Source organism: Mus pahari, chromosome 2 (assembly GCF_900095145.1).
Source record: "Mus pahari chromosome 2, PAHARI_EIJ_v1.1, whole genome shotgun sequence".
NCBI lineage: Eukaryota > Metazoa > Chordata > Mammalia > Rodentia > Muridae > Mus > Mus pahari.
Window position 1 is genome coordinate 101848884 of NC_034591.1, and position 25342 is coordinate 101874225.

Genomic DNA, 25342 nt, shown 5'->3' on the forward strand with positions numbered 1-25342 from the left:
AACATGGCCTTCTAGTGTCTGTGATTTACAAATAGGTAGAAAATTAAAGACAAGTGGATGAAAATGAGAAAAGACTATTGGAGCTGATCATTTTATTAAGATATATTAGATCATAAACACAGCTTTAACTGTATGCTAGACAGTGTATTCTAACTTAGGAAATGTCAGAGATGAAAAATAACTTCTAACAATAATCTAAGCTATGTTCTTTCTCTTCTATCTTCTGCTTTTTACCAGTCACAAATGTTTTCCGGAAATCAATTCTCTCTTTGAGTACATTAAGAGTTCTCTAAAAGCAGAACTTTCCTAGGAAAACCCAGACAGAAACCCACAGAGAGCACACAATGCTGTGGCTATCCCATGCTAGCAATGCTGTGGCTATTCCATGCTATCAATGCTGTGGCTATCCCATGCTAGCAATGCTGTGACTATACCATGCTAGCAATGCTGTGGCTATCCCATGCTAGCAATGCTGTGGCTATCCCATGCTAGCAATGCTATGGCTATTCCATGCTAGCAATGCTGTGGCTATTCCATGCTATCATCAATGCTGTGGCTATTCCATGCTAGCAATGCTGTGGCTATNTGGCTATTCCATGCTAGCAATGCTGTGGCTATTCCATGCTATCATCAATGCTGTGGCTATTCCATGCTAGCAATGCTGTGGCTATCCCATGCTAGCAATGCTGTGGCTATCCCATGCTAGCAATGCTGTGGCTATCCCATGCTAGCAATGCTGTGGCTATTCCCTGCTCGCTCTACACCTGCAGAGACAATGATGTGGCTATTCCATGCTCACTCTACACCTGCAGAGACAAGCCTCCCATAAATCAATTATCTGCACCAGATAAACCTGTATTCTGGAAGTCTATGTATTTACATTAATAAATTATGAGTTGAACTAAATAATGGCATGCTGTGAAAAGTGGACTGTGAAAAGATTGAAAGGTGAAGTTTTAAAAGTAAAACAATGTAAAAAAAAAAAAAGATTAGCTGACAAGGAGAAATAAGCAATGGGCAAGAGCTCTTAAAGTTAAGGATAGACTGGGATTCCAAACAGGGTTGCATTGAACCTCTATGTTAATTTGGGCAATGGAGTCATTTTCATATTAGCACCAATGACCCAAAGCATGGGAGGTCCTCTATCCTCTACAGTCTTTAACTCCTTCAGTGTCCTTACTTTCCATTATGGAGGTCTTTGTCCTCCTTGGCTAGGTTTATTCTTAGGTCTCTTTTCTGTGTATTTACAATCCTTATTGAGGATACAGTGAAAGGTATATGGGATTGTTTCTCTGAGATTTTTCATAGCGTGCTTGTCTTCGAAAAGCTGCTAGCTTCTATATGTTGACTTATGTCCTGCAACTTTTCTGGGGTTAATAGTTCTACCAGGTTCCTGGTGGACTCCAGAAGTCTCATAAGTATAGACTCCTATCATCTACAAAGAAGGACAATAGTAGTCCTCTGTTCCCATTTGTATTCCTTTATTTTCTTTCTCTTGCTGCATTGTTGTAGCTAAGATATTAAGCACTAAATTGACTTAAGATTAAAGCAAGAAGACAACTTTGTCTCAATTCCTGTAGAGGAAAAGTTTAAAACTAAGATGACAAGCAATGTATACAAAGGAATCAGTCCCAAGAGACCTGTTCTGAGAGGAGATGTTCCAGAATAATTTGCAATTATTGTATGCATGTTGCAATAACTATTGAAATAACATGCTTCAAATATAGACTGCAATAAGCCATTTCTCTGCTTAGAAGAATAATGATGAGCTATAACATGAGTTATCAAAAAAGTGAATAGTTCAAAAAAGTGAACCAGGCCCAGTAGGACCCACCAATAATTCCAGTACTTAAAAGATGGAGGAAGGATGATCAGAAGTTCAAGGTCAGTCTATGACATAAGAAACTTTCAGTAAAATAAAACATTTTCCTAAGGTGCTACTATTCATGATGGCTTAACTCCCACTACCAAAGTGCGATCTTCAGGAAAAACCAAAAACTATAAAATAGAGTAAGAAGACACAAGATAATCTGGATGGTGTAAATCAATAATTCTGCCATTTACCCAAGGAAATAAACATACCAAACAGGCTGTGGGCTTTCTGATCAGAGCAGGTACTAATGTTGATATAGGAAACCTTGGGAGATCATTTTGCAAATCATTTTGATTCATTAGAATTCTGAATTATAAATTGGAGCATGTAAAAGAACTATAAGCCATGTGCTCTTGGTGCTCATTATACCTGTAAAGTCCACAAAGGAGCATATGCATAGGGCAGGTGAAGCCAGGAACACGGGCACACCTGCAGCTCCTTACCTGAAAACTCCCGCCCACTTCTTCAATAGCGTCTCGCTATACTGGTCTCTGACTTCTAACAACATATCAAAAAGCTGATTCACAGGAAAACCATACACCTGAAAAAAAAAAACAGATTTGTTTTCAAAAGAGACTTTTCAAATAAACAAATAAGATTAGGTGCTAAAATCTATTCCATTATTTAGACAACAATGAAAAGGTGAAGCAGGATTGTTCATTTCTACGTAATATGAAGTACTTACTCTCAAAAATTCAAAGACACACATCAAAACTTCTAGGTAGGTCATAAAAGAAAATGATAAAAATAAAAAGCAACATAATAATGTCAGGTGAGTTCTTCCCATGGTAACTGACAGCCCACAGCAATTCTCCAAGAACAGAGAAAAAGTGCAGCTACTACCAATGCACTAATACCTCATGCTTCTCTAACATGGTCCAAACAAACTACAAGGATAAAGATGGAAGTGGAACACACTACAAGGCACATGGGTGCCATGGAGCAATTACAATCACTTAAAAGTCTAAGTCTACAAATGGTCCAAGTCACTTTTCTCTGAGAGGAAAAAAACGGTAGGACTGCTTACATATGAGAGCATAAAGGGTCAAGATAAAGCACAGCATGTGCTATAAAGAAGTCAAAAGATCTAACTCTAGGAAAAAGAATAAATACTAAAAACTCAACAAAGCAAGACAGGCTCGGGAGAGAACACACTGATTCAAAGCTGATGGACCTACTCCAGAAAGTCAGGTGTTAACAATGCACGTACCTGAAGTGTGTCCGCAAAGAGTACAATGAGGTTCTTCAAATCTAACACGAGGTTTGGATCAGAACAGTAAGACTAAGTAAGAAATGGGGGAAAGGGAGAAAATAGCTCATGAAAAAAATCATGTTTTATTTATTAAATTGTCTAATGCACCAGCTAGTAAAGGCATTTCTAAAGAGGAACCTAACCATTTCCTAGCACAAGGTAGCAAAGGCTCAATCAGAGAAGAACTAAGGAGATGGGGCTCAGTAGAACTATCTACATACCCTTAACATATGGAAACACACTGAAATTCTTTGGTTAAAGAAGAAAACAAAATGGGGCCAGCAAGATAGTTCAGCAATCAAAGGTGTGTGTTGCTCAACAACACAAACCAGAAGACTTGAATATAATCCCCTGAACACACATGAACTGATTGCAAAGTTGTCCTCTGACCTCCCCACATGCACACATGCATGGCCCCATCATAAGCAGACACAGTAATAATAAATGAACTAAAATGAAAACAAATTAAAAACTGAAATGGAAAGATTATTTTAAAATGAGCAATAAAATACTTTGTACCAAAACTTATGATATGTGCCTAATTCAAAATAACTGTATATCTTTCTTTATGTGCAAATATCAGAAAAAACAAAAGATTGAAAATAACCTGACCAAACACTGCACAAATGACACTATGACAAATGACAGCAAATAACCATATTCATGTAATAAATGAAATGAAGAGAGTAAAAAGTGACAAACTGATGACAGAAAAAGGCATGACAATTTGATCACTTAAAATAGATAAACATGGAATCAGTGAGATGGGTATCTTAGGTAAATTTGATTATACAATAAAGAAAAATATCATTAAACAGTATAAGGGATATAAAATAAGCATAAATAAGCAGGAAACAAAAATTTCAAATAAGCACCATATATGGCCTCGCCTACAAATGTCTGATTACTTGGTTGACCTGGAAGACAGTTTCTACAGGAAGATTAAAGAATATATGCTACTAAATTAAAATTTTATCACATCTGATATTCTAGTTTCCTCAATAATAGCTTTATTTGTTCTTCATGTAACCTCTCAGGATCTGATAGCAGTATGGCAGTTTCCCCATAATGATGATGTATTTCATATTCTTTTATTACTACATGTATACTGTCTCTTATAAGGACCTTTGTCTGTTGGTGTCAAAACTGATATTAATGCAAAATTGCCGCAATCTTCTTGCTTAAAGACATTTTCTAGACTGCTTCTCCTTATGGACAAACCGCCCAAGGCACTGTAATGATCTAGCTTTCCTATACTCCCTGGGTTGCTAACATAAGTGGACCTATTCAACCTGCCTTATTTTAAGTTTCTAGTTATGTTTCTAATTTTCCCAAATGTCCTCTTTCACATGTTTTGTTGGATATGATCATTTAATTCCTTTGCAGTAAATATTAAAGCCAGTTACTTGAGATATTCTCAAGTGTCCACTAAATACTTTCTGAATGGAAGCCACCTTTTACAGGACTAATTAATGTGACTGACATGATGAAGAGTTCGTATGTCTGTCAGGATTTGCTATCAGTTCCCTTGCTGTCACTGGGTGACTCCTTTCCACTTTCCTACTCTGTAACTATAGACACCTTGATGGACAATGCATTTCCTCAATCTCAGTCAGCTATATTACAAGGTCTCCATTACTATCCATGTTTCTTAGCTATTCTGCTCATATTTTCTATTTCTTTGTGACTATAAGATAAACTTCTGACTTTGACTTTATCTTCTCAATCATGAAATGGCACACAGTCTTCATCTTTGGATTAAATTTCTCTATCTGGTGCTCATAAATTTCCAAGGAGTCATTTTTATCTTGGATTCAACTTTTTTTTGGTGCCTTTCCATTGTTTTCTTCTGTTTTATATTCTTTCATGCTATGAACAGAGCATATGCAAAACAGGTAATGGCTGTAACTGCAACCGTGCCGTTCCCAGGGAGTACCAGCTGCTTGCAAGAACTTCTTGGATGTGTTCACCAGAACCACCTCACTGCCACTCAGGAAAACTATTATGACTTCAATGACAATCATTTTCATGTCTTTCCTTGTTTTTCACTGGTAGGTTTCAGTGGATAGGCTTTCTCTTTAGAGCTTCTGTGCTCTTACTTGCTGTTGTTGAAAATATTGTACATTCAATTTTAAGATAACTGCTCTGCCAGTAACAAACTCCTGAGGCACTAAATTAACCTTGTAGAATAAAGAAGTCTTGTGTTATGCAAAGATCAATGAAGTAGTATTCCTGGAATAAGGGACAGAACAGTGAAGGATTATCATGAACAAGGAATGACAGCAGCCAGCAACATGACAATATGACATCTTCAAAGTTTTAGAAAATGTATTTACTATATGGCCTCTAATGTCTCTTATTAGCTAAGCTTAGCAGGCAGTTAGCCAGCAAAAGCTTAGACATCTCAGTGTAGGTAAGTGGAAAGGAAGGGCTGATTGTAGAACTAGAAACAAAGAACATAACATTCATGACAGTAATCCTTTAGCTATATGTATAAATGTGTACAGCATATGAGGTATTTTCCGAATGAATGAATATGAAACACATAAAAATACATCAGTGATAATACACGACTTTGTACTAAGTTAGGATGAAGTAACACCTATATAGGAATTACATAGAACACTGCTGGACACAATGAGAATCATTGACAGATGTGAGTGACTGTTTCTTACTGCAGATATGATCAACAAGGTAAGCTCAGTGATACAGAGAAACCTAAATGAGCCTCTTCCACAATCTCCAAATGGGGGCTGCCAAAAACATATATGTCAACTTGAATTCGGTGCAACACCAGACAGTATGCAGATAGTCAGCTGTAAGTAAGCACTTGGGGCGTCCCACATACCGAGTGGGTGCGCAATGCTGCGATGGTCTTTGAAAGGGCCATTTCCCACAGTTCATCAATGTAGGCTCTATTCACTAAGCCCTGGGTTGTATGCAAAATGTGATCTTCAACCACAAAAAACCTGAGATTGAAGAGAGAAGAGAGCAGAGGTATCAGAGATCACAGCCTAGCATGACCACTAAGCTTTGACATAACAGCTAGCATCTAACTCAAACGGAATGGGACTTTTTCTGTGAGGAAAGCTATTCAGTATCATAAATGAAATTGCTTCAGACATTGAAAACATGTCTCTAATCATATTAATATCTTCATAGGTACATTAGCAAGACTGAAGTTTCATTTTTAACATCAACCATATAACCCAACATTTTAAAAGAAATTATATAAAGCTAATAGAGTCTATTTCAAATGTATTTTTAAAATACAATACATCCCAAGAAACCAACAAACTTGACACAAACAATAAACACTAAAATTAGAGATTTTTAAGAATTCAGCATGCCAAAATAATTCACCTTATCAGGCCTATAACTCCAGTAATGCAGGAGGCTGAATCAAGCCCTGCCTAAGCTATAGAATGTCTTAGAAAGAAACCTTGAGACTTGCCTCAAAATACAAAGTCTGGTTGGGACTGCTGTAGCCTATTGTGCATTTAAAACATATTTTCAGGTACCCTGTTTAAATGTTCACTCAAATCAAAACAAAATTCCCTTTATTAAGGAATTTTTAAATTATAAAAAAAACAAACAAACAAACACAACAAGGTTTCATGTCTTATGTAGCTCAGGCTGGCCATAAACTGCCTATGTAACCTAAGGTAATCTTAAACTATTGATCCTCTAGTCCCCCGCCCCCCACGTTCCCAGTGCTGGGATTATACGTGTACCGTATACCTGGTTTTATACAGTGCTGAATATCAAACCCATGCATGCTAGGCGAGCATTCTAACAGTAGCTACATCCTTCAACACTCACTGATACGCATAATGGAGGTTATTCTTTACACCAAAGCAATATAAACCTGATGAAAGAAAGCAAGGGAGTAGAGAGGGGAATCTAGAGAGGAAGTGAAGGAAGAAAAGGAGGAGGATGTGTGCAGGCAAGGTGTACTGGACGACCACATTCTACTGCCATTTTTTTTTAAATCATGGTTGTCATCTTATAGTTGGCACAAGCCGCTTGTATATGAAGGTCTTTATTAAGTAACCTAACTTCACACTACTATGTCCACTCTAAGCAAGAACAGACATGGCATGTTGCTGAATCAGCCTGGCAGCAACCTGTTAATGAAGGTTGTTTCACTATAACATAACATAGTTGTACTCACAGATTTCTGAATCATACATCTGCCTTCAGACTGTCACAAAGTTGACAAAGTTCCTATATTTTGATAGGCCTAAAATATTTTACTGTCTATAAAAATTCTGTCAGTATGACTAATTATCTCCCTCTCTGATGGAAGAAAGAATAGAAAAAAAAAACAGCAAGTATAATAATGTTACACGTCCACTCAACTCTTTAGTACAAAAGTATCCTTCGAGAACATAATGCTGAAAGTATTAAGATGTCCCTTTCATCCTTTCTTGCCTGTTTGAGATACCATTTCTCTGTGTAGCCCAGGATGGCCCTCCCGTGTCACCCCCCTCAAGCACTGGCTCATAGGTGTGTCCTACCATGCCCAGGAAGATGTTTCTGCTAAATTAGAAGAAGATAAAAACTAAGTATTTTATTTAAAATTTAGCAAAAGGGAGAAAGAAAGTTTCCCAAGGAGAGGTGTATCTTTTATAAATTTTACAAATCAAGAACAGAATCTTAAACATGTACCTACCCTACAATTTGATTGAAATACTTCCTGTAGCCATCTAAAGTTTCATGCTGCAACAAAGCAAAGCAAAATTACTGTTTCTGTGTTATTACGTTAAGATGTGAAAATCAGTTATTTATTTGAGGAAGCTTAATCCCATAGAATATGAGGTAAGCATAATAATGTTGCCACTGACCCCACATGTTAACAATGGAAATGAACTCACCGGATACATACCTAGTGTTTAGAATCATGGATGGCACACAACAGTCATGAAATGTTCACTGCCATTCTTACTTCAAGGCACATCTACCCAAAATTGTGTCAGGATGACAGCAAGCACATGCAGGCAGGTGTACATGTATATACATTCATAGACACAGAGAGACATACAGACAGGCAAGCATGCATGCATGCATTCACACATACACTCACTCAGCTACCAGGAGGAAAAAGGGAAAAGTAGAGAAAGTGCAGGTAGCAAGCCTACCATATTAGATGGAGGCTGGAGTACCAAACGAGCCTGTTTTCGCCTCTGTTTTCGGTAGTAATTCTCAAATGTTTCACGGGCACCCTGTAAAATAAGCAAGAGGAAATAATGTAATTGGACCAATTATCCTTGAAATTGAGAAGATTGGAGTAGACTCCAGGTGTGGAATTTGAAGAACTCCATATATGTCAAAGTCTACTATAGTAATAATGATGATAATCAAAGAAAAAAAAATAACTATGACCATTATTGAACCTAATCACAAACCTCTAAAAGGTAGACAGAGTGACCTTTGCCACATGGTCAGAAAGGAAGCTTCAGCACATCAAGGCTGGTTTCTGAGTCAAAAATCACAACTTCACAAAAACGAAGACAAAGTAAATAACCTGAAAATGTTATAGTAAGCAAGAAAATGTCTCTTCAAAAACAAGAACATTCCAGAAGAAAAAAATGCCCAGATGAAAGCTGGCTTTCAAATCATTCATGATCAGAGGGTCAACAGAAAGTGGGAAAGAAAGAGAAGAAGTTGGCAAATCCTTTCCTCAGAAACTTACCAAGAAGGGACAGAACAAAACAAAAGAGACAATCCCTCAATGTTCCTGTAGTCAATTTCCAACCTTTCGATACTGTGACATGATAGATGTGTTTGGCCCCATTCACAGCTCTCATGGGAGACACACATGAGTGGTGCTCTCAATAATACCTCGCTCATGAGCTCTACACTCACAAGCTCTGTTCTGGGTTGAACAGTATCTCCCCCAAACCCACACCTTCCCCAGAACCTCTGGAAGAAGCTGTAGATGGAACTAGCAATCATTCTGATGTGATGAGTCCAACTGTGTGATCATGCCTGCTGGAGGATGAGCTTGAGTTTACTATGGCTGGTATTCCCAAAAGAAAAGATTCACAAAGACACAGGCGGGGGAATGGCAATGTGCTGGCATGACAGAAGCACAGCTGGGTCAATGTAGATGCAAGCACAAAGCACCAAGCACAGCTGGGACCCACAGATCCCACAGATGCCATCAATAAATAAACAAAAAATCTTCATTTAGTCTTTTGTTTTTGAAGACAGGGTTTCTCTGTGTAGCCCTGGCTGTCCTGGAACTCACTCTGTAGACCAGGCTGGACTTGAACTCAGAAATCCACCTGCCTCTGACTCCCAAGAGCTGGGATTAAAGGCATGTGCCACCACTGCCTAGCTCTTCATGTAGTCTTAAAGGGAGTGTGGTCTTTGAGATGCTTTAAATTTGTAATTCAAGCTTCCTGAACCAGGAAAGGACAAATTTTCGGTTGTTATAAGCCATATACTTTGTGGTATTTTATTATAGCAGCTCTAGGAAAATAATACAAGTTTGTATTATTTATTTATGTATTTGTATTTATTGTATTACAGTTTTGTAATATCATGTTCCATTGTAAAAATGTTCTTAAACAAGCACAGAGATCCCACACAGATCAAGGGCACTGGGTTTAGACCCAGGTGGCTACATCCTAACAGTGGCTCCCCTTCCTACCAATGTAACTGCAGAGACTCCCTGTTGTATGTGAAGTCTCACCATCTATCGCTCAACTGTCACCTGTGCTTGTACAGTGTTTTTGTCATTTGTGAACATGTTAACCTTGTGCAGCTACATGGACTTACAAGCTATAAAGCTCTTAAAACAGTGCCAATCAATAATAAGAATTTATATAAGTGCTTACTTTAAAAAAAATAAACAACATAAACTAGGCTATGAGGAGAACGCACTGCAATTGTCTATCTAGGGCAATTTCTTCCACTTCCTACAGAGCTGAAGAGGTCTCTTCAGTATGATTTCTTTGTTATGTTATCATCTACACTGAACCTGAACTTGGAAAATTAATGTAAGTCACAACTACACAAACACAATGTAGCTTGGGGTGGGCATACACCTTCTGTAAAGAGGATTACAATTGCTCCTTCAGGCTGATCTGGAACTGAAAAACCCACTCCACTACAGTATCAAAGCAGCTGTAGACAATCCATAAAAAAATGTGGCATATACCCAAAACCTTCATTGGAGAAACTGAAACAATATAAATTTCACCTGTCGTGAAATAATATTTTTTTAATGTTAAAAAAAAAAACAACTCAGTTTCAGTTCACAAGCTATATAGATAACAGCAAGGTGAACTTTGCCCTTGGGTCATGTCCATTAAACCCTGTGTCCTTAAAACAAAAACAAAAACAAAACAAAAAAAGCTTCAACTGCTAAAGTGATTATTACTCTCTACAAGTATTTCTTATTGATAGAATGAAATTAAATATTAGCATGGCTATTTCAGCACTTTTTTCATCCCTAGTGAATGAGGACAGAAATTATTCAAATTATTAAGTAACAAATAGGAACTGCCATTATCCTTCTGAAGTTATTCCCTACTTGTCACCAACTCATAGGACAGTGGTGCTGTTAAATGTCAACTACGTGCTGCATACTCTGAAGGGCTTTTCATTTTAAGGTTAATAGACTTGAAAGACCTTTATTATTCTAGTGTGACATTACATATTCAACATGCTTAAGAGCCAAGATACACTTAACTGTAAATTTAAGGAAAATCTCCATTCAAATTAGACTATCAGGCACTAACTTGATTTGTTTGTTGTAAATGATAGAGAACATATATAATGAAATTCTATATAAAATTCATATTCATATTCTATATAAAATAATATTCCTTTAACAGAAAAAGGGCCAACAAAACTAATAAGTCTGGCTTCCCAGTTTACAAAAATAAGTTGGATTTTCCCTAGTAGCTATTAATTAACTCACCTTTAATAATTTTATTCCTTCTGCCAATTCTGTCAACTTGGTGTCAAAAGGCAGGATTCAAGAAGTAGGCATTTGACCAGTCTACTCTGGGTAACTGGTGAAGAACCTCCTTGCTCAGAAACAGGCCACTAGATGAACCACGGGGGCTTCATTTCAACTCCCAACTCAGAACAGCTAATAGATTCTGCAGGTTTGAGTGGAGGGCAAGGGAGCAAGCAAGTTTATTGCTAGAAAACATCTGAGGGGTACCTAACCATTATACTAATTGAAAAAACTAGTGAGAAAAGGAAGAGTCGGGTAAAGAGAAAAAACTATTCCTAGAAGTAACACTGAGACTCAAAGAAAAGAGCCCATCACACATTCTCAGAATCTAAGGAAGTTCTCCATGATTAGGTACAGGGCTAGAGACAAAGTTGCAGCAATTGGTGAATTTCCTTGTTTACAAAGAAAGTTATTTGTCAACAGCTGTAATGACAGTAAGAACTCCTTACAGTTTGGAACTCCAAGTATAGAGACTAGAATGGAGAATGGAAAACTGAGATTCCAAGAGGTGAGTCAGACCCAGCACAGAGGCACATCCCTGCTTTCCTGGCACTGGGAAGCCTGACAGGCAGGACAATCATGAGCTCAAGGCCAAGCTGGGCTACATGGCAAGATCCTGTCCTTCCTCCAATGGGTGGGTGTTGGGGGAGTAGATGTCTTGAGATGCACTTAGAAGACACGTGAACAAGTGGAGAGTGGAAATGGTGACAAAAACAGGGGGAGCTCACACAGCATCTCTAACCTAGGTCAATAGTTTGATGGCATCTCATTTACAGGCAGGGAACACAGGGAAAAGAATCAGTCCATCTTCATTATGTAAGAACTCTGTACTTGCAAATTCACCACTTGTTAAAAGTTAGCTGAACTCCAAAAGCAATACTCATAGTTCGTTCATAGACATTCACAGCTATGTTTAGAATTTCTAAAACTTGAAATTGTCCAATACACATGTTCCTAGTTAAGGTCAAACAAGGCAAAATGCAGCCTTTTGTTTCAGTTTCATACTGTAAACAAGTATCACTTTCATAGCCTATTCAATGTCACATTCTCTACATTTTTGTGCTTTTTGTTCATGATTCTGCTCTTTAAAATGGCCCTTATCTATAGCATTAAAATGCTGTCCAGTGTTCCTAAGCTCATGAAGGCTTGTGATGTAAAGAGAAAGCCTGTGTTTTAGAAAAGTTCCATGCAAACATTATTAACGCTGTTGTTGGCTAATAAACCAACAGTGTGTTTATAAGGTACCGCTTCGTTTTTGAGGGTGGGGGGGGAGAGAGGATGCTGTTTGGACAGAAGCTCTCCCGTGGTCTAGCCTGACCTAGAGCTCACTATGTAGATGAGGATGGTCCTGGACTGTTTCTTCTGCCTGCTACTCCCTAGAAACAACAGAGCTAAATAAAGTATCATTTTAAAGTAGATAAATTATGTGGAAATAATGTCATCAACTGATAACAACATGACAGGAGCCCCCAGGAAACTAACAGGCCACTTCCCTAAGACCAAGGTCTCACTGACTCCCCCCTGCCCACAATGTCTTTCACAGTCTCAAACTCTTAAGCTCCTCACCTCTCTTGGTATTCTACTTACTAATGTCAAACTTCACTTAAATATTTCCTATTACATTATACCCAGAGATGAGCTTGTCCTCTAAACCAAATCATCAGCCTTAACACTAGATTTTGCTAGAAAGTAATGCACTTTGATACTTTTCGCTGGTATTCTTCTTTTTAAAAATATTTTTGCTATTTGTATTTTACACAGTAGCATGTTTTAAATTGTTATTAATTTCAAAAGTAAAACGTGACTTTTAGAAAACTTAATGAACACAAAATGGACAATGTGAACACAAAAGTCACCCAGTCACAACACCTGGTAGCTATGGTTACTATGCACTGGTTGGTGTGCTCCCCTCTCAATGTGTCCTCTTGGAAACCTGTATGTCACACACATGCACACACACACACACACACACACGCACACACACACGCACACGCACACACGCACATTTCCCCAAGGAAGTAGCAGTGTACTGTATATGCTTATTTTACTGAACTCTCATGGAAAATATCCTTCAGCATCTTTATCCACAAAACTATCCCTACTTGATTCCCTCAAACACATATTCTCCAACCACACAAATGTCAGAATCACTGAATAAATATTTGAAAATTAAAATAAAAACACAAGTAAAAAGCTTGAATTCTTCTTCAGGTGTTCAAATACTTGCCTAGACAGAGGAGAAACACAAACACTGCCATCCAATATGGACAAATGAGTGAGTGAGGCTTTGTGTTTAGATATGTATGAGCAGAAAAATCAAGTTAACCAAGTTCGAAGACACATTCTGCAGATACAGGTTACAAATAGGTACCATTGAACAGCTGGGATCATGTGAAGAAAAAAAGATCAAATGAAAACCTTTCTATGGATGTCCTTCTTCATATAGATAAAATGCATACCACAGCTAACTAGCAATCCATATATGTGGGTTCTGCATCTGTAGTTTCAACTAACTATGGGTCAAAAATATTCCAAAATGGGAGCTAGAGAAAGTACCCAAGGAGTTGTAGGGGGCTGCAACCCTGTAGGTGCAACAACAACATGAACTAACCAGTACCCCCTGAGCTCGAGTCTCTAGCTGCATATGTAGCAGAAGATGGCCTAATCAGCCATCATTAGGAAGAGAGGCCCCGTGGTCTTGCAAACTTTATATGACCCAGTACAGGGGAAGGCCAGGGCCAAGTAGTGGGAGTGGGTGGGTAGGGGAGCAGGGGCGGGGGTGGGGTATAGGGAACTTTCGGGATAGCATTTGAAATGTAAATAAAGAAAATAATAATAAATAAATAAATAAAAATATTCCAAAATGGAAAAGAGGCTGGTGAGATGGATCTGGTTATCATCAAGCCTGATGACCAGAGTACAATCCCTAGAGCCCCACATAGTGGAAGAAGAGAACTGATTCCCAAACTGTCCTGAGACCAGCACACATCACTGTGGCATGTATGCATACACTTGGGGGGGGGGGAAGCAAAGAGATTTTCTTTAAGTATTAATAAACTCACAGAATTGTATCTGAACTGAACATATATAGACTATTTTCCTGGTCACTAGTCCCTAAACAGTAAGTGTAATAATGGCTAATTCAGATTTGCATTGTTTTAGACATTATGATTAACCTGGAAGTGATCTATACTGTCTGAAGGATATTCACAGGTGACAGGCAAAGCTACAGACATTAGGGGCAGGGACAAGGCTCCGTGGACCCTGAGGAACAACCATGCACAGACACCTATTTCATGTAGTTACTGGTCCTCGTGTCTTAAACTATAGTATAAATGTTTGTGTGGTGTTAGAGAAGGGGAAAGAATGACATCAGGAAGCCTCCACATGGGGTCAATATGTCTACACAGTATGCCAAGGAGAACAGACCCTATATCTTCTTCATGACATACTAACAACAGACAACTTAACGGAACAGTTCTTTCTATGGTAATGGTATACGAAAGAAACTTTTTTACTAATCACTGTAACAGAAAATAACCCTAAGATTGAGAAACAGAAAGACACCCAGACGAAGAACAAAGGAAATGAATGGAAGACAGGAAATTCACACCATTGTTCTTCCGGCTTGTCTATAGGAAGCAATATTTCCATTTGGGCAAAGCCTGTAATTTCACCACCCTGCCTGCAGCTGGAACACTCTTTTAACTGTCACAGCAACCAAGTGTAGACAGGTTTATTCCAAGTTTTTTTTTTTTTTTTTTTTTTTTTTTTTAAGGGAAAAAAAAAAAACCTTAAAGGGAGATTTTAATTTGTGTCCATCTGTAAAGGGGAGCACTCTTCCTAGGGCCCCATAATGATGTTCAGCGGGATATTACACTTCACCAGATGGCTAATTTGCACAGCAGGCCCAAAGCAGGGTTTCTTTCATTAGAACTGCCCTAAAGATCAGACTGCAGGAACATGTGTAAAGAACAACCCCACGATGCCCCCTATTGCTTAAATCTAGAAACATTCCTTTCCCAGATGTAAAAATCCATTTAGAGTGTTTCCCCAGCAAGGTCACTCAGGAGTCAGGAGCGTATGTGTCACACAATTCTGGGAACCTACTTTAGGGGTCAGAAAAATGCCTGTATTTCAAAAGCCACAACAATGTCAAAACATCTCAGAAAATAAGCTATGAAGAAAGGATAATTGCTCTTGTAGACAATTTATCATTAAAAATATCACTATTTTCAAAGGCCTCCATTTTTTATTTTATTCAGAATATTCAAAAGCCTACAAAAAGAATCTACATAAACTTCTGACCCTTCTAGAAAAGAGCAGCAGCAGTCTGACATTCTGGCAGAGTTCTGTTTATTTTTCAGATGCCCATATAACCTGTGTTTGTCTTGGCATTTCCTCCTGCAGCAATACCCAGGCAGGAGGCACAGAAGAGCATCCCCTCTGGGGTTTAAACACAGAAAAGAAAGAAACCTGAGGTCTAATGATTATGGAGCAGAGTCTGTGCTTTTGAAGAAAGTAAACATCATGATTAACAATCTCAGCCTTTATAATTAGCTTCCCAGTCTAGGACAGAGTGTTAATTTATTAAATATTTTCACAAAGAGTCTTTTATTATCAGATTCAGTTCAGCTGGCTCCTTTCAGAGCATTACCAATTACAACCAATAAAGCTCTAATTGATGACTGCTTTTTATAACCTTTGCCCTAAGATGATAAACAGTTGTACCTTAAAGTGAAAGGGTAAACCTCAAAGGGAAGGGTGTCTTAATCATGCTTAGGAAAGCAAACTGCTTAGAATTACAACCTACTTACCTGGCCAGAGGAAAACTGCAGACTTCCTCTGTCATTAGAGTAATCCATCAGGCAAAAGATTGGAGTTTCACTTTTAAGATAAGTGTACTTTTTGCTACAGAATCCCTAGCCTGAATAATCAGTATGTAACTGTGCACCTTATGGAATAGTTACTTAAAGAATAAGATCCAATCAAGTTCAGGACAATTAAAAAGAAAATTTAGTACATGACGTAATTCAATATGGAACAATTAAAACCTAAGTTTTAGGTTTTACCTAAACTATACACTTTTAAAAGCAGTGTGATATGAGTTACATTGCTGCCACCTTCAAATTCCACCTTTATAGTCCATGGCCTCTGACATACCAGGGACAATCAAGGATATGTAAGGAGGAGGAAGCCAAATTCCCTGACCAACAATGAGATGCAAAAAATGTCTGAGAGAATTTTCGATACACAATAAGCAGGGATAGTCATTCTTTCCATCAGAAAGAAGAAAATGGGGCATTTCTGCACTCACTCCAAGAAATTATCTCAAAATTGGCAATCATCTAGAGGGACTAAACAAACGCCCAATTCCCTAGTGTAATTTTTAAGGAAAGTCCCTAATAACCGGACTCACCTGTGTTCCTCTGATAAAATGCTAAGATGTTTTACAATTCGAAGTTGAGGCTTCCCCAAACAAATCTCCTAGCTGGTTTCATTTGTCAGGAGTGAATAGAACCTCTGCTTAGGAACTAACAGCAAAGTATGGGGTTTTAAAAATATAAATAAATCAATACCACCCTTTTTTTAGATTAAGGTAATGAGAGGTTTGCAATAGTTCTCACAATGAAAAGTTTAACGTAAAGGTGCAGTGTAAACATTTTATACAGAAAGAGTCAGTCAGAATGACTCCACAGACGGCTGAAAGAAAGCCAATGCTAGAAGCAGGCCAAAATCTGAAGCTCAATTTTATCAACTGAATTACACACATTATTATTATGATGCACAGATGTATATAAAGGGTGCTTTTTAAAAGATACATGGTGCCTCGTGAAATTTTAAATCACATCACACACACACACACACACAAAGAATTTGTATACTTAAGTGAAAATTGGTACATTTTATACAAATAACTTATTCCTGATTCACAGAGAAAAATTTTTTGTATAGAATCAGAAAAATTTAGAATTTAAGAATATATGATCTGTCAGACTGAGATTCAATGCTCTTTAAAAAATGAGCATTCTGAGTAAAAGTAAACAAAGTAGAAATATTAGGTCTATGTTTGGTAAATAATATAGGAAGTAAGAGAAAGGAGAGAGGTAAAAGCTGAGTAGTATGTCCCTCTGGCACTTTTGGTTGAACTTCCTAGCAGGAGAATTCTGTATCTCCATACTTCTGCAACAAGAGACAAAACACACGTCACCTGTTCACCCAACAGCAAACATCATAAAGAAATATTACATCATGTACGGACATTTACAGAATCATGATGCACACCTTTTAAAGTACAAAAATTCCTTTTACAGCTCTGACTGCCCTCCCCCATCCCAAGTTCACTCTGACTGCCCTCTGACCATGTCAATTACATAGTTCTTGGTTACCTTCATTCTATAAATTTATCATTTTCAGAATGTAACGTTATTGTTAGGAAGATAACAGAGCCATGCAAGTATGAGAACTAAATCACCAGAACCCACAAAAATGGCCCACCTGTAATTTCACAAATGCAGGAGGCAGAGACAGGGACTCTCTGGGGCTAGCTGACTAGCTGGACTAGCAAAACAAGCTCTGGATTCAAGTCAGAGATCCTGCCACACTCACTAAGTAGAGAATGATACTGGAAGGCTTCTGGTGTCAGCCTGGGCCTCCACACTCACACACAGGCCCATCCATACATATGAACACACATACACATGAGCACGCACACTACATATTGCCACATGCCACAAAACTTTTTAATGAAATTATGAGATGTGCCTTCTAGGATTAGCTTATTCACTAGGCTGTTGACATGTCAATGAGCTTTCTTTCTATTGCTGAGGAATAAAGTACAATTTATTTAACCATTCACCTAGTGTGAAACAAGAAGAATGCTGTCATATATATTCTTGTACAGATTGCACAGAAAGGATAAATGCCCACAAGTGCCTTTGGTTATACATAAGTTTGGAGAAGTACTGTACTCACTTCCAGAGTGGCTCTGTTGTTTAATTCCCACCAGATTCTTTGCCAGAATTTGATAGTACATAGCACAGGTACTTAGAACACTGGCCATTTGCCAATTCCAGGGAAATGTGGAGACTGCATATCTTTTTAAAGTCTTAGCAAATTCTATTAAGTACTCATCCATAAAGAACATGCCCATGAATTTCAAATTTGAAATACATGGCATTTATACAATTTTAGTAGAAATATATGAATCAATAGTAACATTAACAAAAAGTTAAGTAAAATATCACAGTTCTAAGTATTATACCAAAAGGAAGTAATATCTAGGTCAATTAATAAGATTTGCATATGAATGACACTGAAGCTCTAAACTGGAAACACCCCAATGTCCCTCACTGTTCAGAAAGATAAAAAGAAGCAAATCATTGAGACATGCAACAACAGGAATGATTTGCTAAGCATGCATCCTAACCAAAAAATATTTGCATCAATAAGTATAAACCTTCCCTGCATATACAAAAAGTGCATGCAACAGTGATTTCAAAAGTACATGCGAAATTCATAAGGTGTCACTTTTTCCAATCAGTTTAGCAAATGAAAACAATACAATATTAACCCAGAACTACTGGGAATAAATAATTGTATTCAACAATTCTTTTTTTAAGGAATGCCAATAATTATCTCTCCCTTTTGGGGAGGTTACATGTGAGATAGCTTTAAATATATATATCTTTTAATTGTCTTTAGTAATTAAAACTAAGTACTCGAAAGTAGTCAAGAAAAAAAATCTAAAATACCCATAGCTAAACAAATTTGAGTTCAGGTTCTTACCTTATGAGCTAAAACCCTGGTTTAACCCTTAGTTACAGGATATTAAGCAATGTATTCAATATGTCAAAAATGCCTCAATTGTATCACATGTACAATGAGACTATCCAGATGTAGTGTGGGGGCTATAAAATGATGCTATTTTGAGGATTAAATAATACAGCCTGCTAGCCAGGGCTAGAGTTAGCAGAGCTGGATCCAGGAACAGAGCTTACTGTCCTAGAAGCTTCGGTAACCTTGAGATCAACTCCCACTTACCATTGCACAGTAGCTGCCTATCTAGCAACACCCTCACCCAGAATGTATCAAAGACACAAGTACATGATCACTAAGTGGTGCACTGCAGAATCTTTTAGCAAATGAATGGCTGAAATGGTCAAATATTTAAAGGGTTCCACTAAAAATAACAGAGTTATGCCTGGAAAGAAGGGAAATTTTTGCTCTTTTCTGAATGGGAGGGCCCACTTGAAGTCAGATCGTGGAACAAACTGCATAGTAATCTGGCATAATTAAAAGCCATTTGGCAAGCTATGGAAGGATCAACCCTAAGAGTAGTCCAGAATGCCTCTAGCCCTGATTAACTGGGCTGGCAGTGACCATCTTAAAATAGCACTTGACCCCCCCCCACCTGATTTTCCCAAACCAGTCCTAGAGAGAGCAGCAGAGAGAAAGCTAAATTTCAATCGAAAATCATCCCGACAAGCCCAAAGCGACTTCAACACTAGTACGTTATGAGAGTCCTCATCAGGCAGCCCTCCCAACCTGTGGAGAAAATAACTCAATATATTCTGTCTGCTCAGCACTCCCTCTACCCAGTCACTGTTCTACGCCAAGACCAATGTACTTTACTAGACTGCCTTTCTCCAGTTCTATACATCTGACTTTCAAGTCATTGCCCATGAGAGAAGGTAGGATATGACTGCTATTTTCAGTGTAGTCTTTCCACAAACTAGTAATTTTTTATTACTTTTATTTTTTTTACAGTCCAGCCATTGCCACACTCCTGTCCCCCCCCCCCATTATTCTGTAACTTTTACAAATTGGTTTCCCAGATTCCAAAGACAAGAATTAATACAAAATAATACCATGGACTTATTTTTTAGGAATAGCCCAGGAAGTATGATTATAGAAGTCTTTCTTATCACCCTTACAGCATTCTAACTACAGTGGAAACATCAATAATACACAGAGTGAAAGTATGTGTCAAATTTAACTCCTGAGTTCAGGCTTGGGCCCCAATTTGGCCAGTTGCTAAGTATGTGACTCTCTAGGCAGCACAGCTGATTTTCCTAACCCCAAATCCTCTCAGCCCTCAAGGTCAGCGCCCAGGCTGGTGCCATGGCGTTCACTCCTTTTGGATCAACCATGTGTGAAAGTGCTACAAAAAATCACAGAGCTGCTAAGTGTGAACAGGCACAGCCATGTCGGATGCTGACCAACAAATCTAGAGCTATAACTAACACTTTGAAATCAAGGTAAGATAAAACTACTGCTCTTTTTCACCAGGAATATACTTGATTCTTATTTCATAGTTTTGAGAACTGTTGACACAGATATAAAACTAAATCATACACTAAATGGTCTGTGCTTGCTACTAAACAAAGGGTATTTCACAGAGGCCACAGAAAACAATTATTTTCGATTATACTGAAGTGAGTGAGAGGATGAAAAGTAAAAACAATGTGAGCTTCAATTCTTTTAAAAGCACATAGTACAATTTTCTCTTAAAGATGATATATTTAGGGGCTGGGGAGCTGGTTCAGTTGGTAAAGTGCTCACCAGATAAGCATGAGGACCTGAGTTTGATCTACACCAATCACAAAGGAGATAGGTGATATGATACACACCTGTAATTTCAGAGATGGGAGGTTCCATGGTGCTTGCTTGCCACCCTCCCTAGCCAAATTGGCAAGGTTCAGGACACAGTGAGAGCCATATCTCAAAAAATAAGGTGAAGAAATGATCAAAGGCTAACATTAGGAATCAACCTCTGACCTCCACATATCCCGTACCATTGCGCCATGTATTTCCTCAGCCTTCCTTCTCTTCCATGTTCCTCATCGTAAGTCTTTGGGGATGAGGATCTGCATGGGTGTGCTTCTCCTAGCATCTGTCTCTGTCACCTTTATGACTTTGCTGTGAATTATTCTAAAGTTCAGTTATCTTATCAAGTGTGGAATTCGTGTGGATATTTCATAGATATCTTTATCATGGTAAGAAAAATAACAGGTACATGAAATTGAAAAACATAACGGGATTATATAGGGAAAGAAGGGAACAGAGAGCAGGAATGAGGAAAGGGAACAAATGAGGACAAAATATAATGACACATATGTATATAAATGTCATAATGAAACCTAACAATGCAATGATAAGAAACTTCTATTCATCATGGTAGCCATCTCAGAACCTATGTCAATTTTTAGTATAAGAAGATGACATGTTCATTATCTCTCTTAAATGTATAAAAGACATAGTAGAAAAATCAGCACTCTCAGACTGGGTTTTTCTTAATAAATCGACTGCCACACCATTTGAGAACTAAGTAACAAAAAATAACAAACATGTCAGGCATGGCCCATTCAAGGCTTCAATCCCAGAACCCAGGAGGCAGAGAAAAGAAGCCAGCCTGAGCTCCAGGTAGCCTGCTCCTAAAGAGACAGGGCAGGAAGAGAAGGAAGGAGAAGGAAGGAGGGAATATTTCCCACTCAGGATTGCTCTTATGGAGCTGGAATTGTCCAGTATGTGTAACTCCCAATCAAGAACTCATGCTTTTAGCTCCTTTTTAAGCCTCTCTATTTCAAGAGTCTTTGTCTTCCTCTCCTTCCTCTTACGGCTGCTGATACCTTATTCCTCACTAGGACTGCCCCTGACAGGGGCCAGAATGACTGAAGCCTTTACAGTGAGAAAATACCCACACCATAAAAGACTTTAAAACACCCATGAAAATGCCAAAGTGCATGCATGTTCCCAATACCACATATGACCTGCCTAAAAGAACAACCTAAATTTAACTCCTGGGACTAGAATGATGAAGATTTTATTTCAAGCTTCTAAAGAATGAGGCAATCTTCAGGGTACCAATTCTTAACTCTTGGTAATCAGATCTAAAAACCAACATTTCCAGAATAGCAAAGAAACAACTATAATGTTCCCAAACCTGTCCTCTGAGTAGAATGCACTGTAGATTCCACAAGGGAAGATTGCCTTTGCAAGTAAGAATAAAATATATACTCATCATTAGGGCACCCACCAATCACAAGGGACTAAATGATCAAGATGAGTTCTTAATTCTTTCCTATTTCTGAATCCACTGTATCATGCAATGGACATGACCTCATCTGTCTGTAGTTAACCAGAAAATTGCCTTACAAAGAATTTACATAAGGTGTCAGTTATATATGTGAAAATCCTAGTTCAACTGACAGAAACAAAGCCATCATAGTGATGCCAGCTTGCTGCTGACTAACCTCGTGGTCCAGAGATAGTCACAAAGGCTCTAAATTATCCAGAACTGATATGATAAAATAACAAGAAATGATAGTATCTTTTATGTACTCACTATCATCAAAATTCAAAGAAAATAGAAATGTACCATGGGCCCAGATAATACAATTTTATGGAAATAATCAACATCTTAATTAGAGAAATGACTAGGAAATTACTTCATCAGCAGAGGGCCAAGTGTCTCTTAGTTATTAATTTGTACTTGATAAGCAGCAATATTCATCAGACACGCATAAAAGCCACAAAGCATAGTCCCTCACCAGTGAAGTTTTAAGTTTTTGAGGAACCACAGAAAAAGAAGAAATAAATTACAAATGAGTAACACTAAACTTAAGATTTTATTTACCTGATATAGTAAAATACTATCAGTTAATAAGTAATTTATATAAAAATAATGCATTAAATATATTTCACAGACAATGATACAGAGTTGGCATCTGGTGTGTCTCCTATAGTGTATGTCAAATCATGCCACTTCTGTGTCAAATCTTCCAAGCCCTGTGTGGCTAGTGACTACAAAATGGAGAACAAAGGGCTAAACTTCCCAGAAATAAATTTTACCCAAAGGTACCAAGCATGGATTCAGGAGTATATAGACTGTAAATGTGCAATAAAAGTTGAATAGTTAAGTGAACAAAGTAGATGAGTTACCACAGAGTTCTGAAACAACAAAAACAGCACAACACCAGTAAATACATAAAGAGCTTCATCTTCATACAGAACAGGTCAGATCAATGGTAAGTGGTCTGGCTACTAGGAAGTACCTCTGGCCTCCTAGTCTATGACTGTAGTTCTAAAGTTTATAGCAGAAGTCGAGGCCTGAGCCACTTATGGTGGGAACTGAAAAGGCAGAACCTAAAAGCATGACTCAGACTATGACCAGAGGAGTCAATTAAAACAACAGTAACTTGTTGATCTCAAGTGCCATTTTTCTACTAATAGGATGAACTGAAATTAACTAATTCATAAGAACATATTGCTATCCATCCAAAAAACTAAGACTCAAGAGCCGTCCCCAGAGCGCAGGGTAGTAAAACACCTCCAGCTGACTAAATAGCTTGCCCAAAGCTGGTTTGCCAAAAGAGCAAAGTAAAGGGAACAAAAAAGAAGGGGGAGTGGAGTGAGCACCTAACACACTTCTCTGCCTGTGATTTCTACTCCCCATGATGACAAGACCTCTGTGAGCGGGCAAGAGAGTAAAGGAGAGTGTTCAATCTCGGTAATGTGGGCTGCTTCACATTTTTCAGAAATCACTGCATGTTGAAACAATGGGATATTTGTCAAAGTACAACTTGATCACCAGAATTCATCTGTTTTTCATAACCACGTTTGACCTAAACTGCGCTGACTAAACAAGGTGCCCTGTGTTTCATAGCCTGGAAAATGTGGCTCCCAACCTCATTTCCAGACCGCACTGGAACTTCCAGCTCCTGGACTCTAGCTTCTTGTTAGCTAAGTGATTCAGATCAGGCCAAGGATGATGTCTGCAGGCATCCCCTATTGCATTCATCACTTTTTCAACTTCACTCTTTTAGTTCATTTCTCTTTTTAGTTTTTAGTCATCTATTAAAAGATAGAGCTGCAAAATCATGAGTTGCAAAAAAATGAATTGTTACTAATTTATCAAAATTCACATTTTAAATCAATACAAATTTTACTTGGAAATAATTTCAACTTACAGAACTTATGGGAAAGGACCCTAAGTATTGTACAAACCTCCTGTGTACCCTTTATCCAGATTAGCCTGCTGTTTAGTGTTCCTACATAGTCATTGTCTAGTATGACAGATGATTTATTCTAGGACATTTTTGGAGGTCCAAAACCCACAGCTTCTCCAGTTCTTTATAGATGCCAAAGCAGCATGTGTATAGAACCTGTGCACAATCTATTATATACTTTAAATCATCACTTATTACTCATAAAACATAATGCATTGTTCACCACTGTTATATGGAACTGTTTATGGAATGAGAACATTCAAGGAATCTAGACACCTTCAATACAAATGTAACATTTAGTATATTTTCTTGATTTATAATTGGCTGAATCCACATATTTGGAATCCACAGACTTCAAGGGTCAACTATGCACAGACTAGAATTGCTTTAAATCATGTATATACCATCATAGCTTCTTGTACTTCTAGTACACATCATTGCTCACTTTCTGTGAATAGGATGTCTTCTATCATCACAAACTAATACCAAGGTCAGAAAATTTGACATTTTTTCGAAGCTATTTGCCATATTCCAATTTTGTTAGTATCTTTTCTAGTATATTTCCCCTAAAGTAGGGGAATCAGCCTTGAACAAGGGTCAGCCCTTTCCCCCGGCCTACTTACTCACTTATGTATTGCATCTGCAGGCTCCTCAGTTAAAGCAGTGAATGGAGGGTGGTTGTCATAAGCACTGATGGCCAAGAAACATCTAACACAGTTCCTGGCCAGTCTTCACAATGGAGTGCTAATCGTGGGTCTAGGCAATGCCTAAGCTCAGCTGTCATGTCTCTTTAGCTTCTTGCCATCTGAAAAATACTTCCCCAGTTTTTCTTTGTCTTTTAAGGAAAAGGCACTTTTCTCAGCTACTGTAATATTATGTTGGGATTTGTCTTAAAGATTCTATTGCTGTGAAAAATCACCATGACCAACAGCCACTTGGAATATAGAGGGTTTATGTCAGCTCATAACTGTCACTGAGGAAAGTCATGGCAGGAACAGGGAGGCAGGAACTAAAGAACAGATCACAGAGGACCACAGCTTACTGGCTTGCTCCTTATTGGTTGCTCAAGCTGGCTTTTTTTTTTAATTAGATATTTTCTTTATTTATATTTCAAATGCTATCCCAAAAGTTCCCTATACCCTCCCCCAGCCCCTGCTCCCCTACCCACCCACTCCCACTTCTTGGCCCTGGCATTCCCCTGTACTGGGTCATATAAAGTTTGCAAGACCAAG

The 25342-nt window shown here is 38.1% G+C and overlaps 1 protein-coding gene across 1 annotated transcript in view; it reads right to left on the reverse strand.

Annotated features, from left to right (window-relative positions):
• Exoc6b (exocyst complex component 6B) overlaps positions 1 to 25342 on the reverse strand; it is a 425980-nt gene that overhangs the window by 204784 nt on the left and 195854 nt on the right. Inside the window, exons 9-13 of the mRNA XM_021190223.1 lie at positions 8267 to 8350; positions 7801 to 7847; positions 5974 to 6094; positions 3084 to 3155; positions 2317 to 2414 (exon numbers count right to left, since the gene is read on the reverse strand). Coding sequence (XP_021045882.1) covers positions 2317 to 2414; positions 3084 to 3155; positions 5974 to 6094; positions 7801 to 7847; positions 8267 to 8350 — 422 coding nt within the window. The remainder of the gene's footprint in view (positions 1 to 2316; positions 2415 to 3083; positions 3156 to 5973; positions 6095 to 7800; positions 7848 to 8266; positions 8351 to 25342) is intronic.